At 37.4% G+C, this 26069-nt stretch overlaps 3 protein-coding genes across 3 annotated transcripts; all 3 read left to right on the top strand.

Annotated features, from left to right (window-relative positions):
- The first annotated feature begins 8736 nt into the window (after positions 1 to 8736).
- LOC133056102 (olfactory receptor 8J3-like) lies at positions 8737 to 9660 on the top strand. Its single transcript, XM_061141212.1, has one exon. The coding sequence runs from the start codon at positions 8737 to 8739 to the stop codon at positions 9658 to 9660; it is 924 nt and encodes a 307-aa protein (XP_060997195.1).
- Positions 9661 to 15711: 6051 nt separating this feature from the next.
- On the top strand, positions 15712 to 16644 carry LOC133068049 (olfactory receptor 8J3-like). Its single transcript, XM_061159139.1, has one exon. It carries the CDS (start codon positions 15712 to 15714, stop codon positions 16642 to 16644), a length of 933 nt encoding a protein of 310 aa, XP_061015122.1.
- Positions 16645 to 24436: 7792 nt separating this feature from the next.
- LOC133056090 (olfactory receptor 8J3-like) lies at positions 24437 to 25384 on the top strand. Its single transcript, XM_061141203.1, has one exon. The coding sequence runs from the start codon at positions 24437 to 24439 to the stop codon at positions 25382 to 25384; it is 948 nt and encodes a 315-aa protein (XP_060997186.1).
- The last annotated feature ends 685 nt before the right edge of the window (positions 25385 to 26069 follow it).

Raw genomic sequence — 26069 nt, 5'->3', positions numbered from 1 at the left:
ATACACAAAAAAACGTGAAGGAAAACTGAGTACAAAATCACCCAAACTTTAAATGATGATTCTTTTTGAGAATACAGTGATATACCACCAATTTTCTCAAGAAAATTTCCATTAACTCTGGCAATATATTCAATACAGTAGAGGTGAATATATATATATATATACATAATATATAGCCAATGCTATAATAATATATTTAGATAAATCATCTGTGTACAATAAAATTAATCTGACAACATTTTACTCAAGACGTTTTCAGAAAGACTTCAGTTTGAAGAGACAGTGCATAAACAGGATCAATACATTAAGAACTGCAGACCCCTAAATTTTTGGTTTGATAGGACAAGGCTTTCTGTAACATTCTCAAGGAGAAAACGAAACCCAGGAAGAAAGAGAATGTTCATTTACTGGGATGCCTTTAGTTCAAGTAACCCAAAATAAAATATCTGAAATAAATTTACTTAAAAAAAAAAAAGGCCTTATAATTTTATAGGATAAATTTCTAAGTACATGGAGAAAATTACTACATATATATATATATATATATATATGTGTGTGTGTGTGTGTATAATTACTCCTCCTTAGTCATAAACATTGTTGCTAATTTAAAGATAATTTCCCTCTCTTTTAGCCTTCCTATTACTAATTAGTGCTCATAAGAAGACTGAAAATGCCTAGAGTATGATCAGGAATGACATTTTTCAATACTACAAGTTCAAGTTTTATAGCCTTATTTGAGGTAACATTCATTTGCAGTTTCTGGTAGCATGAGGTAACTACTGCAAATGATGAACAATCTTTTTTTCAGATAATAAGGTAACTCTCACCAATCTATGTATTTGAAGAATCAATATGAATATGGATACAAAAGACCAGACATCCTAATAAAATCCAAATTCCCTACTTTGGCACATTAACTTCTGAAAGTAATGCTGTAACACTGCTTAACTTATTCTTAAAATTTTACTTCTCCCTTCCAATTTCTATCCCTTCCAATCATACAATTTCTATCCTTTCCAATCATATAATTCATTATCTTTATAACAGCAAGAATAATCTTTTTTTAATAATTTAAATCTGACCTTATTATTCACCTACATTAAAAACTATCAGTTTTACAATTTACTAGAAAAAAATTCTAATATTTATTGTCATCTTTTTATCTGATTTTATGGATTTTATTTTCAGATTTCCAATATATCCTGGTATAAGTTAGTAAGATAAGAAAAATAATATGAACTTGATTGTGGAATGTATTAAAATGAAGCTAAAGATACTTCAATTATTCTAAAAAGCAAAGCTTAGAATGAATGAATTAATAAATCAAAAAGTTGTGATCCTGCCATTTGCCTACCAGCTAATCTGAGAATCATGGCACAGCGACCATTAAGGATGACAGTCAGTGACTGTGTTAATGACCCAGGGAAGTCTAGACCCAAGAAAGAAAAAGGGGTGCTTAGGATGGCAAAGTATTACAGAAATTGCTAAATACTTCAATGTGGAACCTTGAATAAGAAAATTAGAGGATGAATAGAATGTTTGTGATCTAAAATAGTTGTTTTTTGAAATGTAATTTTACAATTTAAGATAAAGTATATAGCCAGTGAGGCATTAGACTTCAGCAGAAATACAGGAGCTGATATAACTTGGAAGTTTTTGTTTGGGTTGATAATTGCTATGTTTGCCAAGGGAGACAGTGGAGAGACTGACAATTGCAGACAAAACATTAAAAATTGTAAACATGGAGAAAACAAGACAAAAAAAAAAAAGAGGCATGGTGGGGACAGGGGGAACACAGAAGCAATATTTTGTGGCTCAGTGTCTGAGGGCAAAAAAAGCTAGAATCTCAAAATAGTGGGTTGTCCACAGTGTAAAAGGGTGGAGGTTGATTAAGGAACATATTAGAAATTTTTTCTTAGAAATTTTAACAAATAATTTTGAAATAAATGAAAAAAAATATAGTATACCTATCAAGGTTGACATTTTCTTAAGTACCTGTAAGACTAATCACAACAAATGTGTCCCAGACTTAAATATTAATATGCCTGAATGTTTTATAAATGTCTCATAAGTACCTAAAACTTAATATGTTCAAAATATCACTTTGATCACTTCATTTTAAATCATATCTTTTAATATTTGAAAAATGTCATGGGCAATGACCTAACTGTGAAAAGATCACAAAAGTCTTTCCTGTTCCTTCAGTTCAGTTCAGTTTAGTCACTAAGTCATATCCGACTCTTTGTGACCCCATGGACTGCAGCATGCCAGGCCTCCCTGTCCATCACCAACTCCTGGAGTTTACTCAAACTCATGTCCATTGAGTCAGTGATACCATCCAACAATCTCATCCTCTGCTGTCCCCTACTCCTCCTGCCTTCAATCTTTCCCAGCATCAGGGTCTTTTCCAATGAGTCAATTCTTCCCATCAGGTGGCTAAAATATTGGCACTTCAGTTTCAGCACTAGTCCTTCCAATTCAGGACTGATTTCCTTTAGGATGGACTGGTTGGATCTCCTTACAGTCCAAAGAACTCACAAGAGTCTTCTCCAACACCACAGTTCAAAAACATCAATTCTTTGGCACTCAGCTTTCTTTATAGTCCAACTCTCACATCCATACATGACTACTGGAAAAACCGTAGCCTTAACTAGATGGACCTTTGTTGGCAAAGTAATGTCTCTGATTTTTAATATGCTGTCTAGTTCGGTCATAACTTTCCTTCCAAGGAGTAACCATCGTTCAATTTCATGGCTGCTGTCACCATCTGCAGTGATTTTGTAACTCAAAAAAATAAAGTCAACCACTGTTTCCCCATCTATTTGCCATGAAGTGATGAAACCAGATGCCATGATCTTCTCTGAATGTTGAGCTTTAAGCCAACTTTTTCACTCTCCTCCTTCACTTTCATCAAGAGGCTTTTTAGTTCTTCTTCACTTTCTGCCATTAGCGTGGTGTCATCTGCATATCTGAGGCCATTGATATTTCTCCTGGCAATCTTGGTTCCAGCTTCATCCAGCTCAGCGTTTCTCATGATGTACTCTGCACATAAGTTAAATAAGCAGGGTGACAGTATACAGCCTTGACGTACTCCTTTTCCTATTTGGAACCAGTCTGCTGTTCCATGTCCAGTTCTAACTGTTGCTTTCTGACCTGCATACAGGTTTCTCAAGAGGCAGGTCAGGTGGTCTGGTATTCGAATCTCTTGAAGAATTTTCCACAGTTTGTTGTGATTCACACAGTAAAAGGCTTTGACATAGGCAATAAAGCAGAAGTAAATATTTTTCTGGAACTCTCTTGCTTTTTTGATGATCCAGGGGATGTTAGCAATTTGATCTCTGGTTTCTGTCTTTACTAAAGCCAGCTTGAACATCTGGAAGTTCACGGTTCAGGTACTGTTGAACTTTTCAGCTGCAGCACTGGAGCGGCGGTTGCATAGCATGAGCAACCATGAGGACATACCCCAAATCCAAGGTCTGAGAAACTCCAGCAAGATGGTAGAAGCAGCAAATTCACGTTTAGAATCAAACCCCATTACCTCCAGAGACACTCAGAGGGCTCAAACAAACCTTGTGTGCACTAGGACCCAGAGACCCCAAGGAGACTGACAGAGCTGTGTTTGAGGGTCTCCTGCGGAGGTCCAGGTCAGCAGCGGTCTGCCGCGGGGGCAGGGGCTCTGGGTGCAGCAGACTTGGGCATGGCACAAGCCCTCTTGGAAGAGGTCACCAGTAACCCTATCAGAAAGCTGCCAGAACTTACACAGGACTGGGAAAAAGATCCTTGGAACCACAAACAGAACCTTGTGCACCAGGACCCAGGAGAATGAGCAGTGACCCCACAAGAGACTGACCCAGACTTGCCCGTGAGTGTCCAGGAGTCTCCAGCAGAGGCGTGGGCCGGCGGTGGCCGGCTGCAGGGTTGGGGGCACTGAGTGTAGCAGTGTGTGCATGGGGCCTTTTGAAGGAGGTCACCATTATCTTCTTTACCTCCACCACAGTTTGGCTCCAGATAAATAGCAGTGAGGGAACACAGCTCTACCCACCAACAGAAAATCAGATTAAAGATTTACTGATCATGGCCCCACCCATCAGAATAAGACCCAGTTTACCCCTCAGTCATTCTCTCCCATCAGGAAGCTTCCATAAGCCTCTTATCCTTCCCCATCAGAGGGCAGACAGGCTGAAAAACCACAATCACAGAAAACTAACCAATCTAATCACACACATAACAGCCTTGCCTAACTCAATGAAAATATGAGCCATGCCCTGTGGGGCCACCCAAGACGGATGGGTCATGGTGGAGAATTCTGACAAAATGTGGTCCACTGGAGAAGGGAATGACAGACTGCTTCTGTTTTCTTGCCTTGAGAACCCCATGAACAGTATGAAAAGGCAAAAATATAGGACACTGAAAGATGAACTCCCCAAGTCGGTAGGTGCCCAATATGCTACTGGAGATCAGTAGAGAAATAACTCCAGAAAGAGTGAAGAGATGGAGTCAAAGCAAAAACAATATCCAATTATGGATGTGACGGGTGGTGGAAGAAAAGCCTGATGCTGTAAAGAGTAATATTGCATAGGAACCTGGAATGTTAGGTCCATGAATCAAGGCAAATTTGAGGTGGTCAAACAGGGGATGGCAAGAGTGAACATTGACATTTTAGGAATCAATGAACTAAAATGGTCTGGAATGGGGGAATTTAACTCAGATGACCATTATATCTACTACTGTGGGCAAGAATCCCTAGGAGATATGGAGTAGCCATCATAGTCAACAAAAGAGTCTGAAATGCAGTACCTGGATGCAATCTCAAAAACGACAGAATGATCTCTGTTCATTTCTAAGGCAAACCATTCAATATCAAGGAGTCCAAATCTATGCATTCTATGAAGACCTACAAGAGCTTTTATAACTAACATGAAAAAAAGATGTTCTTTTCATTATAGGGGACTAGAATGCAAAAGTAGGAAGTCAAGAAACACCTGGAGTAACAGGCAAATTTGGCCTTGGAGTACAGAATGAAGCAGGGCAAAGGCTAATAATGTTTTTCCAAGAGAATGCACTGGTCATAGCAAACATCCTCTTCCAACAACCCAAGAGAAGACTCTACACATGGACATCACCAGATGGTCAACAACAAAATCAGACTGATTATATTCTTTGCAGCCAAAGATGGAGAAGCTGTATAGAGTCAGCAAAAGCAAGACCGGGAGCTGACTGTGGCTTAGATTGTTAACTCCTTTCTGCCAAATTCAGACTTAAATTGAAGAAAGTAGGGAATACGACAGACCGTTCATGTATGACCTAAATCAAATCCCTTTCCTGTTCCTAATGTAACACAAATTATGTCACAGATGTTATCTTTTTTCTTCTTTCAATTGTTCAATTTACCTCTTCTCTCTATTTCCAAGTTTTCTACTTTGTTTCCTTGTTACCCACCTACCCAACATCAATGTTTTACAATTTACTTAGAAAAAAATCCAAATACTTATTGTGACTTACATTATCTGACTTTCTTAATACTTACTATTAATCAGTCATTCTGGCCTTAAAGGAAACACTAGCCTCTATTAAGTTCCCATGAAACAAGCAAACAAAAACAAAAAAAAGATTTTCTATCTCAGGACAGCATCTTTAGGAAATACACTCGTTCTTATAATCCTGAATGTATTTCTTAAAGATTTATGGAATCCTGGGATATTCTTCCTGTGATTTATTCAGTACTTGATTGCTTCTTATTTTTTAGGTTTTAGTTGAAATTTCACCCTCAGAATGGAATTCTCTTAACAACATCTAAGAAGTAATTCTCCCAGGTTATCTTGATACATCATTTTTGTGTAATTTACTTATGGTATTTACAGCAATCTACAGTTATCTTGTTTAAGTGTTTTATTCTAGCCCTTTGTTTCTTTCTTATTATTGGATTAGTAGGTCCAGAGGGAAAGGGCAAATAAAGTAACTAAAACTTTAATATTTCGTGGAGCAAGTAGGAAAAAGATACGATTATATTGTTGTTGTTCAGTTGCTAAGTTGTGTCCAGGTCTTTGTGACCCCATGAGCCGCAGCATCCCAGGCTTCCCTCTCCTTCACCGTCTCCCAGAATTTGCTTAAACTCATGTCCATTGAGTCGGTGATGCCATCCAGCTATCTCCTCCTCTGTCACTCCCTCCTCCTCCTTCCCTCAGTCTTTCCCAGCATCGGGTTCTTTACCAATGAGTCAGCTCTTTGCATCAGGTGGTGAAAGTATCGGAGTTTCAGCATCAGCCCTTCCAATGAATATTCAGAGTTGATTTCTTTTAAGATCAACTGGTTTGATCTCCTCGCTGTCCAAGGGACTCTTACAAGTCTTCTCCAGCACCACAGTTAGAAAGTTTCAATTCTTAGACGCTCAGCCTTCTCGTATGACTCAAAGTAGTTAAGAGGAAGAATGATTTGGAGTCAGAAACGACTAATATCAAATACTCAAAACTGTTTGGTGTCATTACCGCCTTATTTCTTCAATTGTTTTTATATCACTGCTTCATTTTTTATTTCATTGCAGAATTTTTTTTAATCTTCTTTAGGAGAAGAGTTATCAATAACTCTGGTCTTTTACTGGTAAGGCATTTATGATACATATCTTTTTAAAAATCACTTTACTGAGTTATGTTTGAGATAGAAGAGCTGTATGTGGTTAATGTACAAAATTTGATGAATTTGAAGATAAGTATATATTAGTGATGCAGTTACCAAAAATCTATGCCATAAACATATCCACCATTCCCAAAAGTATCATCCTGCCCATTTTATTATTATGATTATTTTATACATATGCAAAAAGATAATTAACTTTTTGTTAAAGGGTAGATCTTATATTAAATGATGAAATAGTGTTGATTCTCTGGATCTAAATTTTACCTTTTCATATAAGAGACTGTGATAGAATATTTAAGGCCACAGACCAATGTTGAGATCAATTAAAAGTGAGAAGGGACTATAATTGGCTTAGTTAGTAACAGGGAGCCATCCTTCAAGCAGATATTTCTAGGAAAATATTGTATTATAATTCCATGCTGATTCTTTGGCAACTATATGCAATGCAATTTTCAGAGAAGCCTAAGGAAAAGAAAATGTTTAGCATTATTACAGCAATGAAAATTATCAAAAGTGTAAAAATGACAGAATTTGCAATCTCAGTCTACATTGAATAAATGTTAGTACAAGGATGGAATAAAGAAAAGAGGGCAGAATAGTGATTGGATCAATGGTACAGTGGTGAAGAATCCACCTGCCAATGCAGGAGACATTGGTTTGATCGATGGATCAGGAAGATCCTCTGGAGGAGGAAATGGCAACCCACTCTAGTATTCTTGCCTGGAAAATTGCAGGGAGAGAGGAGCCTGACAATTTACAGTCCATGGGGTCACAAAAAAAGAGTTCGACATGATTTAGCAACTAAATAATATTTTAAAATGACTACATCAGGCATTATTCAGAAGAAGCAAATATTTTCAAATTAAAGATCACAAGGAACGTTCAGTTCAGTTCAGTTCAGTCGCTCAGTAGTGTCCGACTCTTTGCGACCCCATGAATCGCAGCTCGCCAGGCCTCCCTGTCCAACACCAACTCCCAGAGCTTACTCAAACTCATGTCCATTGAGTCGGTGATGCCATCCAGCCATCTCATCCTCTGGTGTCCCCTTCTCCTCCTGCCCCCAGTCTCTCCCAGCATCAGGGTTTTTTCCAACGAGTCAACCCTTCGCATGAGGTGGCCAAAGTATTGGAGTTTCAGCTTTAGCATCAGTCCTTCCAATGAACACCCAGGACTGATCTCCTTCAGGATGGACTGGTTGGATTGCCTTGCAGTCCAAGGGACTCTCAAGAGTCTTCTCCAAACCCAGAGTTCAAAAGCATCAATTCTTCTGTGCTTAGCTTTCTTCACAGTCCAACTCTCACATCTATACATGACCACTGGAAAAACCATAGCCTTGACTACACGGACCTTTGTTGGCAAAGTAATGTCTCTGCTTTTTAATATGCTATCTAGGTTGGTCATAACTTTCCTTCCAAGGAGTAAGCGTCTTTTAATGTCATGGCTGCAGTCACCATCTGCAGTGATTTTGGAGCCCCCAAAAATAAAGTCTGACACTGTTTCCACTGTTTCCCCATCTATTTACCATGAAGTGATGGGGCCAGATGCCATGATCTTCGTTTTCTGAATGTTGAGCTTTAAACCAACTTTTTCACTCTCCTCCTTCACTTTCATCACGAGGCTCTTTAGTTCCTCTTCACTCTGCCATAAGGGTGGTGTCCTCTGCATACCTGAGGTGATTGATACGTCTCCCGGCCATCTTGATTCCGGCTTGCGCTTCCTCCAGAACACCGGAAGCACACAATTACTCAGGAGTTTCGCACACTCAGTGCAGAAGATATCGATATGATGCCATGATATGAATCATGGCTTTAAATATTTTCAAGCTAATAAGATATCCATAACTTAATAAAATTCATTGGATTGGGTCTTTGGAATATTCCTAATGTTGGATCAGCTATTCAATTTGACACACTCAAATATTCTCTTTAATAGATGATTTCAAATGTGATTTAATAGACCTAGAAACATGAATTCAATAAATTCTTCAAGGAAAACTCATCTAAGGGGGTGCTTTTGCCATCTATTGACAGTCCTAGAAAATAATTCCTTAATTTCTAACCAAGTCTTTTTTTCTTCCATATAGATGACTTTCCAAACTCATATATGGCTAATGGAAATTTCACCCGAGTCACTGAGTTTATTCTCACAGGAGTCTCAGAAAGTCCAGACCTCCAGATCCCACTCTTCTTTGTCTTCCTGGTCATCTATGGACTGACCGTGACAGGCAACCTAAGCATCATCACCCTCACCAGTGTGGACTCTCGACTTCAGACCCCCATGTATTTCTTCCTCAGGCACTTGGCCATCATCAATCTTGGCAATTCAACTGTTATTGCTCCTAAAATGCTGATCAACTTTTTAGTAAAAAAACATACCACCTCTTTCTATGAGTGTGCCGCCCAACTAGGAGGGTTCTTGGTTTTCATCGTAGCTGAAATTTTCATGTTAGCAGTGATGGCCTATGACCGCTATGTGGCCATTTGTAACCCCCTGCTCTACATGGCGGTGGTATCTCGCCAGGTCTGCTTTCTGCTAGTTTCCCTCACATACCTCTATAGCTTTTCCACAGCTATTGTAGTTTCATGTTGTGTATTTTCTATGTCTTATTGTTCTTGCAATGTAATCAATCATTTTTACTGTGACACTGTCCCTCTGATAGCTTTGTCTTGTTCTGATACTTCATTACCAGAAACAGTAGTATTCATATCTGCATCTACAAACTTGATATTTTCCATAACTCTAGTTGTAGCATCTTATTTCAACATCATTTTGTCCATTCTAAGGATACGTTCATCAGAAGGAAGGAAAAGAGCCTTCTCCACATGTGCTTCACATATGACCGCTGTGTCAGTCTTCTATGGAACTCTGCTTTTTATGTATTTGCAGCCTCGAAATAACCACTCACTGGATATTGACAAAATGGCCTCCGTGTTTTATACACTGGTGATTCCCATGCTGAACCCCATGATTTACAGTCTGAGGAACAAGGACGTGAAGGCTGCCTTGAGGAAATTTCTGACCAATTAGTAATGTAGTGTTAGAACTCTATAGGTCACTGAAGAGATGGTTAAGATAGGCTGCCACTTTGTGGAATATAGTCTGAACAACATTAGAAGCTAAAGGAATGGATGATTTTTCCATTTTGCAATTTCTGTTTTGAGAAAAGGTTCTAGTCCACATCTTTCAAACAGAACTCTTGAATACAAGCCCTTTTTTTCTAATCTAAAAAGTGAAAAATTTGAGACAACAGCTGCAGAAATTTGGGGGATGATTTGGAAAAAGAGCTAGTGAAAGTCAGATTCATATTATTTGTACAAAATCTGTGCAACTCACTGGTCTTGAGGCACATAGGTGTGGAGATTTCAGTATCCTAGGAAAGATTGTGTGTGTGTGTGTGTGTGTGTGCGCGCTCACGTGCTTAGTCATGTCTGACACTTTGAGACCCCATGGACTGTAGCCCGCCAGGCTCCTCTGTCCAGTGACTTTTCCAGGCAAGAATATTTAAATGGGTTGCCATTTCTTCCTCCAGGAGATCTTCCTGACCCAGGGATAAAACCCACATCTCCTGTGTCTCCTGCAGGTGGATTCTTTACCACTGAACCACCCAGGAATCCCAGAGAAGGCTAAAAGTATAAAGAAATATTTATGTAACCACTCATGAGACAGAGTTTGTAGTTTGACACACCTCCTTGTTAATTGTTTCTAAAATTAAAAAAAAAAAAAGAAAAGAACAAATAAAATCAACTCTCTTAAGATTATAACAATATTTAGAAGTCTTCACAGTATGATGTCCCCATGTCTAACATCGACTCCAAGACCCCTGAGCATCAATGTTTTCAAGAAAATGAGTGTAATCCTCGAAGTGACAACAGAGAGTGATTCCGTGTTCTCCTGCTCGCTTCTCAGTCTTCAGTGTCAGTCTGTGCTCCTTAGGTTGGGATTTTTTCAGCTTTATGTCCTCTCCTACCCACTCCATCTTCTTCATCCCAATCTGTTTTGTACACATGGAACTGTTTGGTGGGAGAGACTATTCTGCCCTCTTTAGTGGTATCAAAACTCTTCTTTGTAAAACTTCAAGTCATGGGTCAAAGTGCTAAACAGGAAAAAAAAAAAAAATTCTCAAATTAAAGTTGAAAAAGTAATTTTATCTATCACACTTATAAAAATTCTAAAAATCAACAAAAAGAAAAATCTCAATTAAAATGAACAAAATTTAGACATTTAAGATGGAGATATATGAATGAACAAGTATATAGAAAAGTATTCAGTATTATTAATCATCAAGTAAATGAAATACAAACTCTTCTGATTTCAATTTATAAATCTTTTTTTTTTTCTTTAATTTTGACTTCAAATATTGGCAAGTATGTGGGGATAGTATGGATTCTCATACATGGTTTTAAGTTAGTTTAGAAATCTGCAGTTTGTTATAAAGTTAAATATATAGTTATCTATGTCCCAGTAATTTCCCTCATAGATCTATTACTAGGGAAATAAATACATCTATACACATGCATGCTAAGTCACTTTAGTTGCACCCAACTCTTTGCGACACTATGGACTCCTCTCTTCATTGAATTCTCCAGGGAAGAATACTGGAGCAGGTGGCATGCCCTCTTCCAGAGGATCTTTCCAACCCAGGGATGGAAACGGCATCTCATCTCTTATGTCTCCTTCATTGGCAGGCAAGTTCTTTACCCCCTGGGAAGCCCCACATATATGCACATACACAGTTATATAGGAGTGTTAACACTAGACTTATTACAACAAGCCAAAATTCAAATACCCATCAACAAGAGGATGGTTAAAAATGGGATATACGCACATAGTCAATTATTGAACCTAGATCTCCCGCATTGCAGGCGGATTCTCTACCATCTGAGCCACCACGGAAGCCCCTTGTATAAATGCAGCACAGATAAATTTCAATATTGCTTCCCTGGTGGCTCAGAGGTTAAAGCGTCTGCCTGCAATGCGGGAGACCTGGGTTCGATCCCTGGGTTGGGAAGATCCCCTGGAGAAGGAAATGGCAACCCACTCCAGTAATCTTGGCTGGAGAATCCCATGGACAGAGGAGCCTGGTGGGCTACAGTCCACGGGGTCGCAAAGAGTCAGACATGACCGAGCGACTTCAGTTTCAGTTTATGCTGAGTGAAAGACTGCTTATTTGAGACTGTTTATTGTGTGATTCCACTTACATGAAATTCAGAAACAGGGAAAATAAGTTTATAGCTGCAGTAAGTGGAAGTTGGAGGATGTTGTTCAGCATTATAATGGGGATAGCCTAGGGTGTAGGGATATTTTGGGGGCATTTAAAATATCAGGGATCATTTTTGGTGTTGATAATGTTCTATATCTTGACTTAGGTATTAAGAACAAATGGCACATTTACTAAAGCATACCCGTTTTTACATTTTAGATCCACCTTTAACTATATATGAATTCCCCTCAATTCTACATGAGGAAGTAATAGAGGAAGAGAGCATGGGTAAATGTTATGGGAGGGAATATATTATCTTCTGTTATATTTTAATGTCTATGAAGTTGTGCTGAGCATTATGCAAGAATGATGAGACAGCTCAGAAAATACTACCATTTAGACTATTATTGTTGTAACACATTGCACTGCAAGAATTATGTGTTTGTCATATTAAAAGTCAATGTGTGTATATCACTCAAAGATGAGGTTTTAATTTCAAATCTTCTAGTCACCAATTGAATGTTTTTGATTAAATGATGGAGTTTGTCTTAGATTTGTGTCCTCTGAATGTGGGGATAGTAATATCTGTTACCATATAGGTCAAATGATATATGTTTAATCCAGGGCCTACTACTTATTTTACTGCAAAAAAATAAAATAAAATAAAATAAAAAACAGCTCTATGCAGTGATGATGATTCATTTACACTTTTATCATGACTTTTCAAACTGTTCCAGTTTTGCTGAAATAGAACTCACACAGTAATCCTTTTAATGTTATTTAAATCACTGACTCTGTAAGTACTTTATGGCATGTAGGTCTCCATGGAACTCTACAGATCATTTATGCTGCTTTTTTCCTTTCCTTAAATTATTCCTTACAATTTTTCCACTAGAGAATATGCAAAATATCCTGGAGAATTAGCGGGCACCACAGGAAATTTCTTTTTTAAATCTCTCAGATGATTTAAATTCCTTACTACTTCCTCAGGGACATTACAAAGAAAGAGGAAAGCATATATTCTCCCTACCCAAAGAAATATCAGGAGAACATAAGAGCAGAAAACCCAGTTCTTCATAAAGGTGAGCATATAAAAAATATTGATTTTGATAACAACTCGGGTGTTGGTAATTTCCCTTGATTCTTAGATTCTGACTAAGGACACTTTGAAGGTCACTGACTGCTTATTCTTTACACCACAAAAATTTCATTATTTCCTTTGCTAAATGGTTTCCCTGGAATAGGATGATAGTTTGAAAGGCATTAATCATATGACTTGACTATATGGCATATATTGTTTGATTTGTGAAAGTCAAAAGTGGCATTTGGATATTGCAAGTGAAGAAGAAGTTACAGGTACCTGAAAATAATCATCACCAATTTAATCTAAGAGAATCCATTTATGTTAGGATTTCCAGATAAAATACAGGTTGTTCAGTGGCATTTAAATTTCATATCAATAGCAAATACTTTTTAGTATTTGTTTAATATAATATTTGTTTTTTATAAATATACCCAATGTAATATTTGAAAAATAATAATTTAAACTATATATTATTCATGAAACATTGTACATACCTAAAACAATTATATTTACATTAAAATTGACTCTGAAGTGAAGTGAAGTGAAAGTTGTTCAGTCATGTCCAACTCTTTGTTACCCCATGGACTATACAGTCCATGGAGTTTTCTAGGACAGAATATTGTGGGTATACCGGAGTGGGTAGCTGTTCCCTTCTCCAGGGATCTTCCCAACCCAGGGATTGAACCCAAATCTCCCACGTTGCAGGGGAATTCTCTACCAGCTGAACCACCAGGGAAGCCCCAAAATAATTTTAATATATGGATATGCATATTATTCAGTATGAAAATAACTCCCATGCATAAACTTTGATAATTTTTACTTGTTTGTTTTTCTTGCTGGTTTCTTAGCACTTGTTTGTTTTTCAGAAAAGATTTTACAAACTTAGTGATTATACTGGTCAAAAAGTATAATGATTTGTTAAGAGTTATGAGAAAGTCATGAACCCCACAGAACTCCTCACTGCTATCACCAAGACTGAAGGGTGAAAAATCAGTCTTCCCACTGCATACTTTTTGTATTCTTCCTACTCTAAATATTAGTCCTCAATGGAAGGATATAAAATGTTGCACTAGGATATTCAAAAATGACTAGAGATACTTTTTTCCCAAATAAGAAGAATCAGAAGGGTATCCCTATCTATTTAAGATACTGAAGCAGTTTTTTTGGATACATAACCAGAAGTTGTAAGTTGAATCACATGGGGAATTGCTAATCAACAAATATAGTTTCATTTACATAAGATTGAATAAGATATAGAGATCCACTGTACAATATAGTAACTCTAATTAACAATACTGTACAGTTGACCCATAAATCATTTAATGGGGCAGATCACATGCTATATATTCTTAAAGCAGAAAATTAAAATCAAAATTAAAAAAGAATGGGCAAGGTAAAAGAACCTGGAATTTCAGAAAGAGATAATTACTGACACTGAAAATGGAGATACCATCAGTAAGCATTAGAATAATCCTAGCACAACTGAAGACTTCAGAGTTGTAGGACTGATACTAGTATCTGAACCCCTTTGCTTAATCCAATGTGTCTCTCTTTGTACAATGAAACCCACGACAACAGACAAGGCAATACCTGGTCCTCATCTGTGCGTGAGGAATGAGCCTGAAAGCGGAGTGGGACTCAGTAGAGAAACAGCCATTTCCTTCTCCAGGGGATCTTCCAGGGATCGAAACTGGGTCTCCTGCATTGCACGCAGATTCTTTACCACCTGGGCCACCACAGAAGCCTAGAGAAACAGCAGAAAATACTATCTAGGAAAGAGGATTAGAACTGGCTCAGCAACCTTCACTATTGCCTTTCTTTCTCAACACCACTCCTTGGATTGGACTAGATTCCTGGTTTGATAAATCAGAACCTCTGGAGAGAAAATAACAGCTAAGAATAAAAGGTTTACATTCTAGGTTGTGTGCCCTTAGTTCAACTGGTACTTTTGAATGTCACTAGGGAAACAGAAAGATTGAGATGAAAATTTAGAGTTCAAAAAGCCTGGTCCAATGTGATATGAATAGAAAAAATGATATGTATCTGATTGTGGAATGCATTGAAACCAAGGCTAAAGCTTTTATAAATTATTCTAAAAATATCTCAGATTACATGCTACCTAAAAGTTTTAATGACTGCTATCTGCCTATCAGCTAATATGAATCACAACGTGGAGACCAGAAGGATACAATAGTCTATGACAGTGTTAATACAGGCTTGATCTCAGGAGGTAGGTGAGGGGATGCTTAGGATGGCAAATATCATGAAAATTGGCAAAAAAAAAAAAAAAAAAAAATACAATGTGGAACTCTGACAGAGAAAATTAGAGGATGGATACAATGTGCTTTACAGTGGTTGCTTTTTAACATTTTATTTTTTCCATTTAGGAAAACTATATGGGCGTCCCTCAAAGCTCATTCGGTAGAGAATCTGCCTGCAATGCAGGAGACTTGGGTTCAATTCCTCGGTCGGGAAGATTCCCTGGAGAAGGAAATGGCAATCCACTCTAGTGTTCTTGCCTGGAAAATCCCATGGACAGAGGGGCCTGGGGGGCTACAGTCCACGGGGTCCTAAGAGTCAGACACAACTTAGTGACTAAACCACCACATAAGCTGGAGTATACTAGATTTCAGCATAAGTAGAGGAGCTGATGTAGTTTGGAAACATGATTTCAGGAAACCCCACTCCAGGAATTGCCCTTGTCATCTAATGACAATCCAAGAAAATAATTACTTGGAAGTTTGTAACCACATTTTCTTTTCTTCCCCAAATAGATTAATTTCCAAACAGTGACATGGCTCATGGAAATTTCACCCGAGTCACTGAGTTTATTCTCACAGGAGTCTCAGAAAGTCCAGACCTCCAGATCCCACTCTTCTTTGTCTTCCTGGTCATCTATGGACTGACCGTGACAGGCAACCTAAGCATCATCACCCTCACCAGTGTGGACTCTCGACTTCAGATCCCTATGTATTTCTTCCTCAGGCACTTGGCCATCATCAATCTTGGCAATTCAACTGTCATTGCTCCTAAAATGCTGATCAACTTCTTAGTAAAGAAACACACCATCTCCTACTATGAATGTGCCATTCAGCTAGGAGGGTTCTTGGTTTTCATCGTAGCTGAAATTTTCATTTTAGCAGTGATGGCCTATGACCGCTATGTGGCCATTTGTAACCCCCTGCTCTACATGGCGGTGGTGTCTCGGAGGATCTGCTTTCTGCTGGTTTCCCTCACATACCTCTATGGCTTTTCCACATCGATTGTGACTTCCTTTTCTGTATTCTCAATGGCTTACTGCTCTCTCAATGTAATCAATCACTTTTACTGTGACATTGTCCCTCTCTTAGCCCTGTCCTGCTCTGATACGTCCTTCCCGGAAACAGTAGTATTCATATCTGCATCTACAAACTTGATGTTTTCCATAACTCTAGTTGTAGCATCTTATTTCAACATCATTTTGTCCATTCTAAGGATACGTTCATCAGAAGGAAGGAAAAGAGCCTTCTCCACATGCGCTTCACATATGACCGCTGTGTCAGTCTTCTATGGAACTCTGCTTTTCATGTATTTACAGCCTCGAAATAACCATTCATTAGAAACTGATAAAATGGCTTCAGTGTTTTATACGCTGGTGATTCCCATGCTGAACCCCATGATCTACAGCCTGAGGAACAAGGACGTGAAGGCTGCCTTGAAGAGATTTCTGACAAATTCATGCTGTTGATGTCTTTTTGAACTCTACAGATCAATGAAGAGATGCTTAAGATAGGCTGCTATTCCCCTTCCATGGCTGATTCATGTCAATGTATGATAAAAACCACTACAATATTGTAAAGTAATTAGCCTCCAACTAATAAAAATAAATGAAAAAAAAAAAAAAAAAGATAGGCTGCCATTGTGTGGAGGAGATTCTTACAGCATTAGAAGCCAAAAGAATGGGTTATTCTCTCATTTTGCAATTTCTCTTTTGAGGAAGTTCCTAGTTTGCACCATTCCAATAGAAATCTTGAATACAACCCAGGTTTTCTGATCTAAAGAATAAAAATGTTTGAGTCAATAGTCACAGAATTTGGGGGCTGAATTGAAGGGAAAAAAAGAGCCAATGAAAGTCAGATCCTTATTCTTTGTATGAATTTTCCAGTTCACTTATCCTGATGCATGTGGCTGTGGGGGACAAGTCTAGTACCCCAGACAAGACTAAAAATATGAACTAGTATTTATGAAATCACCCATGAGGTTGAGTCTGTAGTTTAACACAAACCTTGTTAATTCTGAAAAAGAAAAAGAACAAATAAAATCAACTCACTTAAGAAGATGACAATATTCAGATATCTTCAGAACAGAGTGTCACCATGTCCAAAATAGACTCCAGATTTCCTAACACACCAGTATATTCAATGCAACAAAATGAGAGTCATGCTTGAAGTGATAGGGCTTCCCTGGTGGATCAGATGGTAAAGAATCTGCCTGCAATGTGAGAGATCTGAGTTTGATTCCTGGGTTGGGAAGATCCCCTGGAGGAGGGCAGAGCAATGGACTCCAGTATTCTTGGGGCTTCCCTGGTGTCTCAGAGGGTAAAGCATCTGCCTGCATTGCGGGAGACCTGAGTTCAATCTCTGGGTCGGAAAGATCCCCTGGAGAAGGAAATGGCAACCCACTCCAGTCCTCTTGCCTGGAGAATCCCATGGACTGAGGAGCCTGTTGGGCATTAGTCCACGGGGTCGCAAATAGTCGGACACGACTGAGCTTCTTCACTTTCTTTTCTTTCTTTCTTTTGAAGTGATAACAGAGAGAGATTTTCAGTTTTTCTGCTTCCTTTCCTGTCTTCAGAACGTGCCTCAGCTTGCAGTTTTGTCAGTTTTATGGCCTCTCCTACCCACTTCATCTCCTGTCTCCTGTATCCCAAACTGCTTTGTTTGGAACTTTCTGGCGGGAGAGGGTTTTCTGCCCTTCCTGCTGGTCGCACAACTCTGCTTTGTATCACTGTAGCAACTTGAGACAGAACTTAACAGAAACATCAGAAGCAAGAGAGTCTAGGGGAAAAAAAAAATCTGAAAAAGTAGTTTTATCTAGCAAACTTTTAGTATTCAAACAATCAATAAAAAGAAGAAAGCAATTAAAGTGGGCAAATTTTAGAACTGTAAGATGTGGGTATGTGAATAGCAAAGTGCATAGAAAAGTGTCCACTTTCACTAGCCACCAAGTAAATGAAAATTCAACTCACAATGAGATAATTTTATCCCAATTCCATTTATAAGTTATTTTTAAAATGTTTGCATCAAATATTGCCAAGGAGATGGGGCAAATTGAATCCCCGTACATGGCTTTTGGTGATGTAAAATGTTACCATAAGTTCAGAAAGTTAGCAGGTTCTTATAAAGTTAAAAATGCAGCTGCTTATGTTACAGTAATTGCCTCTTAGATCTATAACTAGTAAAAATAATACATATATACACACATATGCTTTTATAAGGGTGTTTATACAAGATATTTTATAATAAACCCAAACTCAAATATCTATTGGTAGGAGAACTAGTAAGATGGGATATATGTATGCAGAGGACTGTTATGCATCCATATAAACTCAGCACAGCTTAATTTCAAAATAATTAAGCTGAGTGCAAGATAGAGCTAAGAATATTTATTGTGTGGGTTCATTTATGTGAAATTCAGAAACAGGGAAAATGAGAGTAGGGATAGAAACCAGAGCAGCATTCGCTCTCGGTGAGAGCGAGCTGTTTGGGAAGTTAAGGTCTGAGGGAAATTGCCTTTATGATGGGAGGAGCCAAGAAGCGGGGGTTATAAAGTATCAGGGGAATGTCTGTGGTGTTGAAATGTATTAGGTATTAGGAACAGATGGCACATTTTCCAAACTTACCCGTTTGTACAATTTAACACCATCTTTTACTGTATGCAAATTTTCCTCAATTCTAAAACAAAAGGAATTCATAGAAGAAGAGAACATAGGTTAAACGTTATGAGAGGGAATGTATTTCCTTATATTAGATTTTATCTTCTATAAGGCTATGTGAACATTATGCAAAAGTGGTAAATTTCAGCTCAGGAAACACTATGGTTTAGACAACTATTATTGCAACACATTGCATTACAATAATTGTTATGTGTTTGTCATATGAAAAGAAAATGCCTGTGTATCACTCATTTAAAGACAAGGCTTTAATTTCAAATCTTCTAGTCATCAATTACACACCTTTGGTCAAATCACATGGTTTATCTGAGTGCAGCGTCCTCTGAACCTGGGAATAGTAATATCCTCCTCATATAGGTTAAATGGTATATTTTTAATGCAGCACCCATGACATATTTTTACTGGAATAATAAATAGGAAAAATAGTTTCATTCTTTTACAAGTGGTTGACCAGTTTTCCCAGCACCACTTGTTAAATAGGTTGTCTTTTTTCCATTGTATATCCTTGCCTCCTTTGTCAAAGATAAGGTGTCCATAGGTTCGTGGATTTATCTCTGGGCTTTCTATTCTGTTCCATTGATCTATATTTCTGTCTTTGTGCCAGTACCATACTGTCTTGATGACTGTGGCTTTGTAGTAGAGTCTGAAGTCAGGCAGGTTGATTCCTCCAGCTCCATTCTTCTTTCTCAAGATTACTTTGGCTATTCGAGGTTTTTTTGTATTTCCATACAAATTGTGAAATTCTTTGGTCTAGTTCTGTGAAAAATACCATTGGTAGCTTGATAGGGATTGCATTGAATCTATAGACTGCTTTGGGTAGAATAGCCATTTTGACAATATTAATTCTTCCAATCCATGAACACGGTATGTTTCTCCATCTGTTTGTGTCCTCTTTGATTTCTTTCATCAGTGTTTTATAGTTTTCTATGTATAGGTCTTTTGTTTCTTTAGGTAGATATACTCCTAAGTATTTTATTCTTTTTGTTGCAATGGTGAATGGTATTGTTTCCTTAATTTCTCTTTCTGTTTTTTCATTGTTAGTATATAAGAATGCAAGGGATTTCTGTGTGTTAATTTTATATCCTGCAACTTTACTATATTCATTGATTAGCTCTAGTAATTTTCTGGTAGAGTCTTTAGGGTTTTCTATGTAGAGGATCATGTCATCTGCAAACAGTGAGAGTTTCACTTCTTCTTTTCCTATCTGGATTCCTTTTACTTCTTTTTCTGCTCTGATTGCTGTGGCCAGAACTTCCAACACTATGTTGAATAGTAGTGGTGAGAGTGGGCACCCTTGTCTTGTTCCTGATTTCAGGGGAAATGCCTTCAATTTTTCACCATTGAGGGTGATGCTTGCTGTGGGTTTGTCATATATAGCTTTTATTATGTTGAGGTATGTTCCTTCTATTCCTGCTTTTTGGAGAGTTTTAATCATAAATGAGTGTTGAATTTTGTCAAAGGCTTTCTCTGCATCTATTGAGATAATCATATGGTTTTTATCTTTCAATTTGTTAATGTGGTGTATTACATTGATTGATTTGCGGATATTAAAGAATCCTTGCATTCCTGGGATAAAGCCCACTTTCTAACACCATACACAAAAATAAACTCAAAATGGATTAAAGATCTAAATGTAAGACCAGAAACTATAAAACTCCTAGAGGAGAACATAGGCAAAACACTCTCCGACATAAATCAAAGCAAGATCCTCTATGACCCACCTCCCAGAATATTGGAAATAAAAGCTAAACTAAACAAATGGAACCTAATGAAACTTAAAAGCTTTTGCACTACAAAGGAAACTATAAGTAAGGTGAAAAGACAGCCCTCAGATTGGGAGAAAATAATAGCAAATGAAGAAACAGACAAAGGATTAATCTCAAAAATATACAAGCAACTCCTGAAGCTCAATTCCAGAAAAATAAATGACCCAATCAAAAAATGGGCCAAAGAACTAAACAGACATTTCTCCAAAGAAGACATACAGATGGCTAACAAACACATGAAAAGATGCTCAACATCACTCATTATTAGAGAAATGCAAATCAAAACCACAATGAGGTACCATTACACGCCAGTCAGGATGGCTGCTATCCAAAAGTCTACAAGCAATAGATGCTGGAGAGGGTGTGGAGAAAAGGGAACCCTCTTACACTGTTGGTGGGAATGCAAACTAGTACAGCCGCTATGGAAAACAGTGTGGAGATTTCTTAAAAAACTGGAAATAGAACTGCCATATGACCCAGCAATCCCACTTCTGGGCATACACACTGAGGAAACCAGATCTGAAAGAGACACATGCACCCCAAGGTTCATCGCAGCACTGTTTATAATAGCCAGGACATGGAAGCAGCCTAGATGCCCATCAGCAGATGAATGGATAAGGAAGCTGTGGTACATATACACCATGGAATATTACTCAGCCATTAAAAAGAATTCATTTGAACCAGTCCTAATGAGATGGATGAAGCTGGAGCCCATTATACAGAGTGAAGTAAGCCAGAAAGATAAAGAACATTACAGCATACTGACACATGTATATGGAATTTAGAAAGGTGATAACGATAACCCTATATGCAGAACAGAAAAAGAGACACAGAAATACAGAACAGACTTTTGAACTTTGTGGGAGAATGTGAGGATGGGATATTTCAAAAGAACAGCATGTATACTTTCTTTGGTGAAACAGATCACCAGCCCAGGTGGGATGCACGAGACAAGTGCTCGGGCCTGGTGCACTGGGAAGACCCAGAGGAATCGGGTGGAGAGGGAGGTGGGAGGGGGGATCGGGATTGGGAATACATGTAAATCCATGGCTGATTCATATCAATGTATGACAAAACACACTGGAAAAAAATAATAATAATAATAATTAAAAAAATAAATAAATATTAAAAAAATAGGAAAAATATATGCAATGGTAGTGATTAATTTTCAATTTTATCATGACTATTGAAACTTCCAATTTTGCAGCAATAAAGCACTTTTGTCTTTTTCATTGTTATTCTGACCATTGACTCTGTGTCAGTAATTGAGTATTTTTATGTCATGCGGGTCTCCATGGAGCTGTAAAGATCATTATGCTGTTTCCTTCCTTTCTTTAAATTATTCCTTACAACTTTTCACTAGAGAATAGGCAGGATATCCTGGAGGATAGGCACGCACCCAGGCAATCTTTTTTAAATCTCTCAGAAGATTTAAGCAAAATCATTTGAATAAGTCGCATGCTATTGATACTTCCTCAGGAAACATCACAAAGAGAGAGGAAAAGCATAAATTCTCTCTACTCAAAGAAAAGTCAGAGAAATATAAGAAGAGAAAATCCAATTCTTCATTAATGTGAGTAGACAGAAATTGTTGATTTTGATTATCACCTTGACATTGGTAATTTCCTTTGTTTCTTAGATTCTGACTATGAACACTTTTATGGACACTGACAGATATTCTTTAACCACAAAAATTCCATTATTATTATTTTTTGTTGTTGTTAACTTGTTTCCCTGGAATACTGTGGTAGTGTCAGGGCATTACCTATGAACTGACTAGATGTCATATATCTATTTTGTTTATGAAAACTGAAAGTTAGATTTGGATATTATAAGTGCAGAGGGAGTTAGATATATCTGAAAAAAATCATGAGAAATCTAATCTATTAAAATCCAGTAAGGTTAGAATGTCCAGATAAAATATAAGATGTTCAGTTGCATTTAAATTTCAGATCAATGACAAATACTTTTTAGTGCCTGTCTCATAAAATATTTGAATTTTCTATAAATATATCCAATGCAATATTTGAAAAAATACTTTAAGATATGTATTACCCATGAAGCATTTTATAAACTGAAAATAATTTTAATATAAGGATATGTATATTCTTCTATATGAGAATCAATTCCCACACATGAACTTGGAGAATTTTTAGTTGTTTGTTTTCCCTAACGGTTGCTTGCTACTTGGTTTTTTGTTGTTCTTGTTGTTGTTTTCAGGTAAGACTTTACTAACTGATTGAGTAAACTAGTAAATGCATAGAATACTTTTTTAAGAGTTAAGGAGAAAGCCACGGACCTCAAGTAGTTCCTAACTCTTATCACCAGGTCTGAAGATTGAAATATCAGTTACATCTTTGCATACTTTTTGTATCCTGTGTGCTCTAATGGTTGACCCTAAATAGAAGCATATAAATGTTGCATCAGAATGGTAAAAAATGACCAAAGATATCCTTCGTAAAATAAGAAGAATGGGCAGAGTATCACTATCTCTTTAAGATCCTTATAGCAATTCTTTTTGATAAGTACCCAGAAGTTGTAATTTGGACCATATGAAGAACTGCTAACCAACAGATATCAAATTTCAGTAATGGAAGATGAATAAGTTCTAGAGAGGAACAGCATTGTGCCTATAATTAAGAATGCTAGTCTATTCAGCCATAAATCTTTTAATGGAACAGATCTCATATTATATATTCTTAAGGAGAAAATTAAAATTAAAAATGAATGGGTAGGGTAAAATAATCTGGAAATTTAAAAGAAAATAATAAAAGACACTGAAAATGAAGATACACTCAATAAATGTTAGACTAATCCTTAGCAGAACTGAAGACTTCAAAATGGTGATTAGTAGCAGATGTTTGAATTCCTTTGCCTAATTCAGCATGTCTCACATTCTACAAGAAAACCCATGAAAGCAGATCAGGCAACACCTGGTTCTTCTCTGAGAGAGGAAAGGGCCTGAAAGCTGGATGGGACACAGTAGAGAAACAGCAGACAATGTCATCTAGGAAAAAGCAATAGAACTGGCTCCACAAAGCACAGTATTGCCTTCCATCCTTAAACCCATTTTTGGATCAGACGAGTTTCTTGGTTTAACAGGACAGAAACTCTGTAGTATCTTAATAAGAAAATAGAACCTAGGAAGAAATGTTTATTTTTTAGGTTGTTGTTAGTTCAACTGGTAATTTTGAATATCAGCAGGGACACAGAGGGCAAGAGGAAGAAAAAAAAAAAATGTTGGGCTGAGTGTATGCTGAGTGAAGTGATGTTAAAGTAGAAAAGTGATGCAGACCTGAATGTGGAATGCATTGAATATGAGGCTAAATCTTTTTTTTTTCAATTATTCTAAAAAATATATCACAGATTACAAATTTGACTACTGAAAAAGTATTAAAGACTGTTATTTGTCTATCAGCCAAAGACATGGAGATCAAAATGATATAGTCATCAATGACAGTGTTAATGAAAGCTTGACCTAAGGAAGTAGGAGTGTGTAGAATGGCAAAGTATTATTGAAACTGGTAAATAATAAAATGTGGAATTTTGAAAGAGAAATTTAGAGGATGGATATAATATTACTGATTTAAAGTGGTTCAATTAAATTTTTTTTTTTTGTCATTTAAAAAGTGTATGTAGCCAGCAACACATTAAATTTCAGCAGAATTAGAGGAGCTGATATAATTTGGAAGCATGATTCTTGGAAATCTCACCCTAGGCATTGCCTGTGCCATCTACTGGCAATCCTAGGAAATACAATTTTTAAAAACTTTAACCATTTCTCCTTTCTTGCTCAAACAGATGACTCTCCAGACTTTACCATGGCTCATGGAAATTTCACCCGAGTCACTGAGTTTATTCTCACAGGAGTCTCAGAACGTCCAGACCTCCAGATCCCACTCTTCTTTGTCTTCCTGGTCATCTACGGACTGACCGTGACAGGCAATCTAAGCATCATCACCCTCACCAGTGTGGACTCTCGACTTCAGACCCCCATGTATTTCTTCCTCAGGCACTTGGCCATCATCAATCTTGGCAATTCAACTGTCATTGCTCCTAAAATGCTGATCAACTTCTTAGTAAAGAAACACACCACTTCTTTCTATGAGTGTGCCACCCAACTAGGCATGTTCTTGGTTTTCATCGTAGCTGAAATTTTCATGTTAGCAGTGATGGCCTATGACCGCTATGTGGCCATTTGTAACCCCTTGCTGTACATGGTGGTGGTGTCTCAGAGGATCTGCTTTCTGCTAGTTTTCCTAACATACCTCTATAGCTTTTCCACAGCTATTGTGGCTTCATTTTCTGTATTCTCTATGACTTATTGCTCTTCCAATGTAATCAATCATTTTTACTGTGATATCGTCCCTCTGATAGCATTGTCTTGCTCTGATACTTCCTTTCCAGAAACAGTAGTATTTGTATCTGCATCTACAAATTTGGTGTTTTCCATAATTACCGTTGTAACATCTTATTTCAACATTGTTCTGTCCATTCTAAAGATACGTTCATCAGAAGGAAGAAAAAGAGCCTTCTCCACATGTGCTTCACATATGACGGCAGTGTCAGTCTTCTATGGAACTCTACTTTTTATGTATTTGCAGCCTCAAACTAACCATTCTATGGGTGCTGATAAAATGGCTTCAGTGTTCTATACACTGGTGATTCCCATGCTGAACCCCATGATCTACAGCCTGAGGAACAAGGACGTGAAGGCTGCCTTAAAGAGATTTCTGACAAATTCATGCTGTTCTTTTAAGCTGATGTAATTTTTAACTCTAAGGTAAATGAGGAGATGGTTAAGAAAGGCATATTGTGTGGAGGAGATTCTGAACAGCATTAGAAGCTAACGGAATGGGTGTTTTTCCCATTTTATTTATTTTGAGGCAAGGCTCTAGTCTGCATCATTCAAATAGAAATATTAAAAATAACTTAGTTTTTTCTGATCTAAAGAACAAAAAGTCAGAATTTGAGACAATAGTCTCAGTAATGTTGGCAATGAATTGCAGAAAGGAAACAATCTATGAAAATGAGATCCTTATTCTTTGTAAAAGCTGTCCAGTTCACTAATCCTGAGCCAAGTTCATTTATTCTACTGAGCCATGTTGGTTACTGGAAGATTTCAGTTGTCCCAGACCAAAAAAAAAAAAAAAAAAAAAAAAAGAACTAATATTTATGAAATCACCCATGAAACAGACTGTAGTTTGCCAAAAACTTTGTTAATTTCCTGCTCTAGTTAAAAAAGAACAAATAAAGCAACCCTCTTAAGAAGAAGATAACAATATTCACATGTCTTCACAGCACAATATAACCATGCTCGAGACAGATTCTAAGTTCCCGACAAACCAATACAGTCAATACAAGAAAATTAGAGTAATCCTTGAAGTGACAGCAGAGAGCAGCTCCCAGTTCTCCTGCTCCCTTCTCAGCCTTCAGACCTTCAGAGGTTAGTCT

The sequence above is a fragment of the Dama dama genome, chromosome 1 (genome assembly GCF_033118175.1).
Source record: "Dama dama isolate Ldn47 chromosome 1, ASM3311817v1, whole genome shotgun sequence".
Taxonomy (NCBI): domain Eukaryota; kingdom Metazoa; phylum Chordata; class Mammalia; order Artiodactyla; family Cervidae; genus Dama; species Dama dama.
The sequence above is the reverse complement of the archived record's forward strand: the minus strand, read 5'-3'. Positions and strand labels throughout refer to the sequence as shown.